Consider the following 12,295-nt stretch of genomic DNA (forward strand, 5'->3'; position numbering starts at 1 on the left):
TTCCTTTCAGTGTAATGATGTATTCCAAATAATTTGGAGATCCTTCTAAATCCCTTTCTAGACTCATAGGCATCCACAACCTCTTTAAATCTTGGCATGATGACTCCACATACCTCAGTAACAAAGGAACCACAAGACACTAGATATGAGAATTTATATATATATATATATATATATATATATATATATATATATATATATATATATATATATATATATATATATATATATATATAGTATAGTATAAATAAGTAAGACAGGTTCCACCTGCACTGGCACCAAATCTTGAACAGCTGATTCTAATTTTATGGACAAAATTTTATGGATCTGTTATTTTTTGTTAATTTATATTGTGAAAATTACCAAGAAATATACATTTCATATCATTTGATATGCTGTATCAGCTTTATTAATAGGCACTGTTTCAAAGAGCATCAAATGTTTGCTTGACCAAATGTGTAAAAAAAAATTCAATTAAAAAAAATAAAATAAAACAATTTCCATGGGCTGTTATTATTTTTTTCACATGAATGTATCTCTCTCTCTCTATATATATATATATATATATATTTATAAGATAGCCTTTAAGGATGCCTTTGACAAAAGAAGAACGTATTGAAATCATTTTCATGGCTGGATCGGGAGAGCTGTGGCAATTTTGTGATGCACTTTAAAAGGAAACATGGCGAGCACATCACACACGACACTGCTGCCAAACTTATTAACAAATTCTGGAAACAAAGACTGGAAGTGTTGCGGACCGACTGAGAAGTGGACTTTACGAACACCCACTGACGAAGGCACAACCGACATAGTGCTGGCAAACATACTGTAGTCCCCGATGTATCGAGACTTTTGGGACACCCTGTAGTTTGACATTTAAGTCTTCAATTACTTTGTGCTATGTGCATTTAAGTGATAATGAACTAGTTATTGTGAACCTAATCCATTTACAAAAATGCAACCTTTTACCAGTACGAGAAAGCATCAGAGTTTTACTGTTTAAATATATACAACATTCATAATAACTCATTTATTATTAACAACTTAAAAATGACCAGTACTTAATAGTGCATCCTCTTGGCTCTCAAGCTACATGCACACAAACCACTCAAAGCCATTTAGACAGCTTTGTGTTGCTATTTTAAGCATCAGTGAGTAGTCAAAACAAAGAAGGGGCAGTTGACGTTAAGTATGCAGAGGAATAGCTGATCACCAAGGTGAAGAAAAGCCACCAAACAATTGAAGGAAGCATTAATATTTACATCAACGTGTTTTAATAGGGCTAATTAATAGAGACAGTTGTGGCTTGTAGACATAATACTGTCTCTGTGTGAGCAAGGACAAGTTTGTAAGGGTTAACCCAATATACAGTATGTACTGTAAAATTGCCAGTCCAATAATGCAAAAACAACAAAAAAGAAGTTTGTAATGGTTAACCCAATATACAGTATGAAAATGGAAGTGTAGCTGGTACATGAGATGCTTTTTGGTGAATTGGCCTTGAGGAACACTGAGGTTATGGCACTGTTACAATGGGAAGCCAGACGCAGAACACGGGGCGAGTTTTTTATTTTATTTGTTATGGCTATAACAACGTAGTCAGTTGCATTTACATAGTAGTTGGGTGAAGTAGTCTGTTTGCATTATAATGTGATGTATTCAAATTTGGTGCGTGAAAATGTGGTGTCATGATTACATTCCACTCATTGGGGGGCTATTTTAATTGAAACACCTGGACATTCGGGCAAAATATGACCACAGCGCAGTACATAAATTAATACAGATCAGATAAAGGTCCAGAACTTCAGTTAATGTTCATATCAAACATCACGATGGTGGAAAAAATGTGACCTCGGTGACTTTGAATCTCCTGGGATTTTCCCACAGTATCAGTTTCAAACAGATTGATGCGAAAAGCAAAAAACTTTCAGTGAGTGGAAGTTCTGCTTGTGGAAACTCCTTGTTGATGAGAGAGGTCAGAGGAGTATGGCCAGACTGGTTCGAGCTGACAGAAAGGTTATATAGTAACTCAAATAACTGCTATTTTCAACCATGCTGAGCATCTCAAAATGTCAAACTTTGGGGCAGATGGGCTAGAACAGCAGAAAACCGAATCCATTGCCACTCCTGTCAGCCAAGGACAAGAATCCAATGATATGGTGGGCATAGGTTCACTGAAACTGGACAGATGAAGATTGGCAGTCCAGTTTCGGTGAACCTGTGCCTGATTTTATGTGTTGTACTGTTGCCACATGAATGGCTGGCTGGATAATTGCATGAACAACCAAGTATCCAGATGTTCCTATAAAAGTGATATAATATGATACTACAGTGGAGTTGAATTCTTGAATTTGATTGGTCAGAAGGTGCAGCTCTGGTAGTCGCTCCAGCTGTAAGTCGCTCTAATATGTTATCATTTAATTTAAATAATCATAATGTAACATTATCTTTTTTTTTATTATTATTATTTATAGAAGTCCCAGTACTTTGTACCAGTCAGAGATAAAGGGAAAATGGGCCAGTGTCAAACCAGTTTATTTGCACAGACACAAAAATAGAGCCTGATGTGTTCTATTTTGAAGCTGCAATTGCTGTGTTTGTGCAATGTTTCCATGAGAACAACATATATCCACATGTTCCTATAAAAACTTTGCCTTTTTACTCAGTCTCCCACCATTATGTTCCGACATGGTGGCATTTAAAAGCTGACCCCTTGACCCAAAGGGAGTGCACAGAGAGATTCACAGAGACCCACACCCATGGACACACACAGTGCCATTCCACTGGGATAGGATCTATGTCTTCCTCATCGCACAAGGGCTGGAGACACTTTGATTCGCTGCTTAGATGTGTACTGTGATGTGAAAGGTTATCATGTCCCCACCGTCCACTGGCATGTGAGCAGAGAACATTGAGACGATGTTCATCTTTTCCTCATCAGTGCAGACTCTCTGAATTAAGCCCATACGCAGTGACAACAAGAGTGCATGTGGGAGCTATAAAAAGCAGGATGTCATAACAAGTCTCCATGGTACACTTGGGCCGACTCTTGCCGGTTACTCCTCCTAACTCAACATGATCCACTGCTGCCATTCTTGCTGTAATCAAAGGCAGGAGTCCAGTACAGATGCCCACGCTTTCTTACACCACCACACACGTGCCCCACCCTAAGAGTCTCGGTCTGGGTCGTGTGCAATTAGAAGTAATAGCGGGAAGTTCATTAGTGTTATCAGTGGACGAAGGAGGCTGCAGCTGCTGGAGCTGAACTCTACCACAGTCACGTAGAGCAGAGGCCCTCGGGTAAAATGCCCTCTAAGGAAAATACATACGCTTTACCAGGATTTTATACACTGGCAGGCACGTACACATTCGTTTTCTTACATTGACCCAAAGATATTTATCAGCCTTAGACTCAGAGTTCGTGCACGTCTAAGATCAATTTTTATTTCTGACAATCTAATAAATGTATTAATGAAAGAGTGACAAACTCTTTAAACAGTACTTTTCCACATGAGGACTATGTTTAAACTTTACACAAAAAAAGGAGGTCATAAGGCCTAGATCAATAGATTCACATACTACACAGAACATAGTCAAGTTTAAAAAAATGAGTCTGTTTTTAAATCTTTAAACACCTGAATGGTAAAAATGCTGACTGTCAAAAATACTAACACATGACTATAACTCGTATAGAAAAGGAGCTTTTCCTGCATTAGGGAATGAGCTGAATGGCTACTTCCTTTTATGCAGATTCAGCAATCACATATTAAACAACAGGATACTTGTGCAACTTCCTGGCCTACCATTAGTATCAGCAGCAACATGTGCCCAAACACCAACATTTTTACTCGACGAAAGAGGGTAGGAAGAAAAGGTAGTAGTGATAATATTTGTGACACATTAATTATAACATTAATCACTGCAAACTTGTCTTAATTTAATAAGATGGCTTCCACACTCATTATTAGTCAGTTTATAATATAGCTCTTGATCCAGCACATCATAGTTTTTGCACTAAATACAGCAGCAGAAAGCAAGAAGTGTGGATTAGTCAGGGGTGAAAGTTGAGATCATCACCCATCTGGACAGACGAAGTTAAAGATAATTATTGTTGCACGTTCTTAGCTATAGATTAATCATTGATTTTGACAAGCCTAGGTCAAAAGGTCATCACCAATGTCATTATCTGGACAAACAAAGTTAAAGATACATAGATTAAATGTGTGAATTAAAAGCATGATAAAAGTAGCCTAGCCTAAATTGTGCACATGGAATACATTTTTATGGCCTTTATTTACTATCTTGTATGCACAATTAACTGTCATTTACTGTGACTCTCAGCAGCAGGTATAACAACTTTCACCCCTGACTAATCCACACTTCTTGCTTTCTGCTGCTGTATTTAGTGTAAAAACTATGATGTGCTGGATCAAGAGCTATATTATAAGCTGACTAATAATGAGTGTGGTGATGACCTTTTGACCTAGACCTGTCAAAATTAATATGATTAATCTATAGAAAAGAATATGCAATAATAGATATCTTCAACTACGTCTGTCCAGTTATGCTGGTGATGACCTTTTGACCTAGACCTGTCAAAATAAATGTGATTGATGATACTGATCTTGACCTTTGACCTAGACCTGTCAAAAATAAGGTTACAATATATACAAGCTATCTCTCTCTGATGAACCTTAATGTTCTTCTGAGTTAGCAGTGGTCCATGCTTGGACCTTAAAACCCAGATTAGTTCATTTTTCCTAAGACTGCAGCAATTAACAGTCTAATCCAAAATTATATCTAGTTAAAAAAAACTATAAATATTACCCTGGACAGAGTCCACAAATTTCTCATTCTTATGCAAATTCCATCTCTGTTCCATCCCCTTAAGGCCTCGTCCACCTACAAGCCCTGGCTAGACAGTTTCACTTTGGTCGCTTTGGTTACACACAGCTGTATCACAGACTCCTCTACACACTCTCTCTCTCTCTCTCTCTCTCTCTCTCTAGCGACAAAGTATCGTTCAAACCAAGCCTTAAGCCTTATTCATTGTGTCTGAGTATCTGGTTCTCAATCTCCTTTTTGCATTCTGGTTTTGATTATCTTGCCTAGTATTGTTTGCTGTTCGCCTGACTCATTGCCTTGACTTTTTTTGCCTTGACTTTGTCTCATTTGGATTTGTCTGTCAGTTTTTTAAAATAAAGAATATAACCTGCTGCTGCAGCCATCCTTGATGCCTGACACTTTGACAAAACATTTGTGTCATTTCCCCCCCCTACATAACGTCTTTAAAACTGCACCTGCTACAAATCTTCTTGGGGACCATCAGTTGATCAGTTAATGTGTAGGCATTAACATAAGCAAGGCAGTGGTGGTTTAGCAGTTAAGGCTCAGGGTTACTGATTGGAAGGTTGGGGGTTCAAGCCCCACTGTCACTGTTGGGCCCTTGAGCAAAACAGCCCTTAACCCTCTCTGCTCCAGGGGTGCTGTATCATGGCTGACCCTGTACACCGGCCCCAGCTTCCTGGGGTGTGGGAAGAAAAGAATTTCACTATGTATATGTGACCAATTAAGACTCATTAACATTATAAACTGAAAATGATCAACATACAACCTGGACACACATGCACTCTTTCTTAGTCCTTCCTGCTGGGAATTTAGAGCTGCCACAACATCTACAGGCATGTTTTTGAAAGTCTGGAGGAAACCAGAGTAACGCACAAAGCCACAGGGGGCAGGGCATGTTTTATCTGCTTGTTCATTTATTATTACATCTCACAGGGGTCAGTTTAAATACAAACTATTGCTCTAATCAACAACAAGCAACGGTTGTGACACTCACTCTGCACATGCTCAATAGCACCCTCTACATGTCTGCAAAAGAACTCAGTCACAGTTATTAAACCGTCAGTAATGAAAGTTATTTTTTTTTAAAATACCTCTCTTACTTGGGAAATGGTTTCTTTCCTGGAAAACTTTGTAACCCAAGGACGAAGCTCAAAGACTCAAACATATCAGCTGTTCCTTCATGTGATAGATGTTTTTGCGCTTCATCTCATATAAATATTGTACAACATAAGAGTTCTGTACTGCATTTCATATTTATACATATATTTCTCACATGCTTACAGAATTTAGATAGATAGATAGATAGATAGATAGATAGATAGATAGATAGATAGATAGATAGATAGATCATGTATACTATATTGTGCAATAGATGGGTAGAGCCAGCAGAGGCTTGTGAGGATACATTTTTGGTGGAGCAGGATGACATTAATAACACCATAGCCTCAAACAAAAATACATTGAGAGGCTATCACACATAGGCTACTATCTATTCATTTACATTATTCCTGTACTAGGCAGTTGAGAGTCAAAAACATACAGTGATCCAGCATACAGTCTAGCATCCTTTTCTGAGCGTTTTTAGATACACATTTGCTTAAATATGTTCAAGGTAATGTCATTAACCAGAGCTGATACATTTCAACTATAACTACATCTCAAAAAGCACTCAAAATACCTGAAACTACCCCCCAAATATTTTGACACTGGTAAAGGCAGATACATTCTGTTGTTTTTTTACCCTCAGCATTTGCATGGAACAGCAAGTATTTTGTATGTATTTCTAATGTATATAAATCATCCAGATCATGATCCTTATTTCCCTCTTCAAATCTTTGCAATATACCTTGCTAGAGAAATGAATCTTTACATGGTTCTTTTCTTAAGGCCAAAAAAAATTATTGGATTTATTTCTGATTACTTGCTTTGAAACAAGATCTTGGTCGATGCAGAGTATTTTTTTAACCAGCACAATCTGGCAACCTGTCATTAACTGTCCTCTCCTCTGCTCCTCCCCCGAGCACTGGGCAGTGTGATTACTGCCCTGATGGGTCTCTATTACAGCTATTACAGCCTCCAGCCTGCACTGTACACAAACCACTGTACGCTCCTAGCATGACTGCTGCTGAAGGGAGCCAAAAATGACGGCAGCCGCTCCTCACCCTCCTGGAGAAACTTTATTACAGTTTATATTATTACTAGTACTACAAAGATTTCCGCTTAGGTTGATATTAGGTTGATTTTAATTATTTTGTGTAATAAGTTGGATTTATGTTAGCATTTATGGATTTATGTTGGATTTATGTTGGATTTATGCAAGTTGGATTTATGAATAGCATTTGTGTTCCTCATTCCAGGGAAATGTAATGCTAGTTCCCTTCAGTTCTTCAGAAATGAATGCATTAAATTTGGCCTCCAACTCAGGGCTGAAGTGATTCTTCCAATCACCAACAATTCCTAAAAATGAGCAGAAAACTAAAATGTAACCATTCCAAAACATCCAGAATTTCACATTTAGCTAGTCTGGTCAAAATCACAAAGCAAAATTGTCACAGAAATGTCTTGACGTGCCTACCTTTTCTAAGGAATGGTGACTTGCTGCCGTTCATTATTTCCGGTGCCACCATTGAGTAATTGGACATTTTGTTTTGCTTCATGGTTTTGAACTGACACTGTTCAATCACACGATTCAGAGCATCTTCACTCAGCTGCCGATTAAGGAAGCATAAAATGCGTCCGATGATGCCACGAAGATCCTGCAAGATAATATTTTACTATTATTGCATGAAGAGCACATTATATGTACTGACACTTAACAGGCATGCAAAGTATTGTGATGGAAATGCATTACCTGAATCATCTCCTCATACGTGATGTAGAGAATTCTGTTTCCTAAATCTGGGTTTTTCCAGCTCTTCACATGGTCGGTCCACTTTCCAAACATCACTAAGCAAACAAGATCACATCATGTTTGTAATTTGATTACTTGTTCCTCATTCCTGAAAAGCAAATCTAAGTCTCTCACCATTCCCTGCTAGGAAGCCGTCAGTAAATTCTTCAAAGGTTCCTGGATCATGCAGAAAGCTGGCCATTTGGTGGAAATAAAAATGGGAAACCACAACATCCTTTGGGTTTCTTGTAACATAAATGACCTAAGGATAATAGCAACAATGCAAAGTGTAACACTGTATATAAGCATCACAAATATGCAATTGTAAAGCTGAAAGATATTTGAATTTAGTTTTATCTATTATCTATTATATGTTTTGCTTGGACCCATCCAAGGAAATAAGGGGAAAAGTGTTCCTTATGATGTGGAATACACAAATTAGGTAGAAAACTAAGAGCATAACTTCCCAAAGTACGTACACTTTATGACCAAAAGTACGTGGACACCTGAACGTCACACTCATTTGTGCTTGTTGAAAATCCCATACCAAAACCATGGGCATTAATAACACATTGTTCACCCTTTGGGGAAGGACTTCTTCTGGATTTTGGAACATGCTTGTGGGACTTTGTTCATATTCAGCCACAAAAGCATTGGTTCCAATTCATCCCAAAAATTTTCTGTGGGTTTGAGGTGCAGGACACTCGCGGTCTTCCACTCCATCCTTGGCAAACCACGTCTTCATGGCCCTTACCTTGTGCACAGAAGCATTGTCATGCTGGAACTTATATGGGCCTCTTAGTTCCAGTGAAGGGAAATCTAGTTGATTCTGTGCTTTCAACTATGTGCCAACAGTTTGGGGAAGGCCTTCATATGGGTGTGATGTTGAAGTGTCCACATACTTTTGGTGACCTAGTATATTGAAAAAAATGTACGAGAAGAATCTGAAACTCTGGTTAATACAGATAACTAAGATATATGTGTGGTGGTCTGCAAAAATCGAGTTGGTCTGAAACTGACTTTACCTGTCAAGAATATACTTAGACATATCTATTTTCATAGAACATGAATATATTTTACCAAGAAGACAGAGAAAGGTTTTTATTTAACATATTTATTTAACCTTGTCTTTGATAAGCCTGTCTGTAACACTCATGTTGGGTATTATGCCAGTCAGTCTGCAGATTGACATAAGCCTAATCAATTCCAGGTTGTGGGTTGTGGTTAAACAAGTGACGATTGCCACAAGTGATGAGACAAAGACTGATGTGGATGGTGATGAATCAAGTGTTAATTCATTTTGCATTCTAAACATGGTGCATTTATACAATAGGGCAGTAGTTATTTTCCATAAGTAGTTTAGGAAATTAGCCAAGGTTGCTAAATATTTTCATGCCAGCTCTACAGGTGCATCTCAAAAAAATTGAATATCATGGAAAAGTTTATTTTGTTCCGTAATTTAATTCAAAAAGTGGAACTTTCATATATTTTACATTCAATACACATGAAGTGAAATATTTCACACTTTTTTTTTTGTTTTAACCGTGTCGATTACAGCTTACAACTCATGGAAATCAAAAATCCAGTATCTCAAAATATTAGAATAAAGAATTTATAATACAGAACTGTCGACCTTGTGAAAAGTATGTTGATTTATGCACTCAATACTCGGTCGGGGCTTTAATCCATTTGCATGAATTACTGCATCAATGCGGTGCTGCATGGAGGAAACCAGCCTGTGGCACTGCTGAGGTGTTCTGGAAGCCCAGGTCGCTTTGATAGCAGCCTTCAGCTCGTCTGTATTGTTGGGTCTGGTGTCTCTCAGAGATTCTCTATGGGGTTCAGGTCAGACGAGTCGGCTGGCCAATCAAGCGCAGTAATACCATGCTCAGCAAACCAGTTACTAGAAGTTTTGGCACTGTGGGCACATGCAGAGTCCTGCTGGAAAAGGAAATCAGCATCTCCATAAAACTCGTCAGCAGATGGAAGCATGAAGTGCTCTAAAATCTCCTGGTAGACACTGATTCGACTCTTGATTTAAGAAAACACAGTGGACCAACACCAGCAGATGACATGGCACCTAAAATCATCACTGACTGTGGAAACTTCACACTGGACTTCAAGCAACTTGGATTCTGTTCCTCTCCACTCTTCCTCCAGACTCTGGGACCTTGATTTCCAAATGAAATGCTAAATTTACTTTCATCTTCCCCATGATTGTGCACAGCAAAATCACCAGTGTTGATTTAACACCCAGAGTGTTGAATTTACACCCTGCAGTGTTTATATAAGTCCATTGGACTCAAATGACTCAAATGGGTGTTAATTCAACACTAGGGATTTTACTGTTTTACTGTGTGGCTGTTTGTACTGATCCAGACTGAGATATTAAAGGCTCAGGAAACCTTTGCACATGTTTTGAGTTAATTAGCTGATTAGAGCTCTTCTCGGGTCTACATTTCTCTATTATTAATTCTTTATTAGAATATTTTGAGATACTGGATTTTTGATTTCCATGAGCCATAATCATCAAGATTAAATAAAAAAAAAAGAAAAAAATGTTTGAAATATTTCACTTTATGTGTAATGAATCTAGAATATATGAAAGTTCCACTTTTTGAATTAAATTATGGGAAAAAATGAACTTTTCCATGATATTCCAGTTTTTTGAGATTCACCTGTAAACTACTCCACTTTATTTTTCTTTTGTTTTCACCTTAGCCTTAGAAGAGAAGAAGGTGGCTGGCATCAGGTGGTAAGGCATATGAGATATAAACGGCCGTGGAGCACTCATCTTGGCTACAACTTGAGCAGCACGTCCTTCCTCGAGCCATGGAACTCTCTCATAGCTTTGAAGGGTAAGCACGGGAGTAAGATCTCCTCCACTCAGCACCAGAGGAAGTATTTCCTGCATCCATGTTGTACCTTAAAAATAAAAGTTACGATTACTATATCATTTATTTATTTCCAATAAATGAAAGAAAACTAAACTACTTGCTGTCTTTGCGAAATGTGTCACATATTCAGTGATCTAACTAGTCACACCCTCAATCATTTACATTTTTACATTAATGTGTGCATGTATGAAGCATATGTTACTCTAAAACCTGTATATACCTTTCAGCATTGATGGTGCCTCTCCAGATGTGTAAACATATGGGTTTATGAGATTTTCAAATCATTGCAGTCTGTTTGCATTCACATTTTATACAATGTCCCAACTTTTTTGGAATAGGGGTTGTAATATAACATACTACATAATTCATTATTCTGGACATCCAAAATAATTTTTTTTTCTGAAACCTGAAGTTTCATGTGTTATACATGTTGACATTTTATATTTATTTATTTATTCATTTATTTATTAGTTCATTTTGGAACAATATCTACTTTATATTAGTATATTACTGAAAGAATTATTTTAGAAATTTTTTGTCATAGTGTACTCACCAGATTTGGGATATGTAATTACAAAAATATCATCATCCTGAACCTGGAAGGACTCAAAATAGTTCAAACTCTTCGCATCGTAACCGCGTTTTGGAAGAAGAACCCCATGATAATCCATGTACACGTCGCTTTGGGACATCATGATACTGAACATTGTTCAAGGTGTTGAATTTCACTTTGGTTTTGATGACTTTTATAGTGTAACAAATAAAACTAGCCCCACCTTCACAGGTTGCATTCTTACAATCACGTGGCAACATTTTGTTTTACGTTGAAAAAAGTGCTTACATGTTTTGTGAAATGGTTATGTGTTTACATTTTGATTCATGAGAAAATAAATATAATAAATAAATATAACAGTACAGTAGTAGTAGTAGTAGTACATGGCTGACTTAATATATCTTATCTTTCCATCTATCTAAAAACCTAAAATTTGCAGATCCCCTTGTACAGACACTTGCATTCATGTAATCCTGACAGACCTGAATTTGTTATGATCCGGGCAGAAGCCCTGTTTTTCCAGTTTTTTATCTCCCTTGTGTTTCTGTTCATGTTTGTGGTCTTTTTTAATCTAGAGGAGAAGTTTAAGCTTTGTCTTTCTAGGACATCCTTTGTTACAAGATTTTCCAGGTATTCAACAGAGGGTTTCACTGGAATATCAAGAATAACTATCATTTAAGCTGTGTTAACGAAGGATTTCACATTTGGATACAGGGAACCTGGAGCCTATCCCAGGGAGCATGAGGCACAAGGCGGGTTACACCCTGGACAGGGTGCCAGTCCATCACAGGGCACAAGAATAACTTACACACTCAAACACCCATTCATACACTACGGACACTTTTGGACATGCCAATCAGCCTACCATGCATGTCTTTGGACTGGGGGAGGAAACCGGAGTACCCAGAGGAAACCCCCACAGCACGGGGAGAACATGCAAACTCCACACACACAGGGTCACTGTGGGAATCGAACCCCCAACCCTGGAGGTGTGAGGCAAACGTGCTAACCTATTGTCATCTGCCAATTGGGCTATCTTAAATTCTTTACCAAAAATTTTGAGACCTTGAATTTGTTCATTGTTAACAATACCAGTGGATAATA

At 37.8% G+C, this 12,295-nt stretch overlaps 1 protein-coding gene across 1 annotated transcript; it reads right to left on the reverse strand.

Annotated features, from left to right (window-relative positions):
* Positions 1 to 5,646: 5,646 nt before the first annotated feature.
* LOC108256624 (sulfotransferase 2B1) lies at positions 5,647 to 11,373 on the reverse strand. The gene is made up of 6 exons (XM_017453685.3): positions 11,192 to 11,373; positions 10,458 to 10,666; positions 7,877 to 8,003; positions 7,703 to 7,797; positions 7,427 to 7,607; positions 5,647 to 7,308 (listed from the first exon to the last, which is right to left on the reverse strand). The coding sequence occupies exons 1-6, from the start codon at positions 11,343 to 11,345 to the stop codon at positions 7,178 to 7,180; spliced, it is 897 nt and encodes a 298-aa protein (XP_017309174.1). The 5' UTR covers positions 11,346 to 11,373; the 3' UTR covers positions 5,647 to 7,177.
* Positions 11,374 to 12,295: the final 922 nt, after the last annotated feature.

The sequence above is a fragment of the Ictalurus punctatus genome, chromosome 23, assembly GCF_001660625.3.
Source record: "Ictalurus punctatus breed USDA103 chromosome 23, Coco_2.0, whole genome shotgun sequence".
NCBI classification, from domain to species: domain Eukaryota; kingdom Metazoa; phylum Chordata; class Actinopteri; order Siluriformes; family Ictaluridae; genus Ictalurus; species Ictalurus punctatus.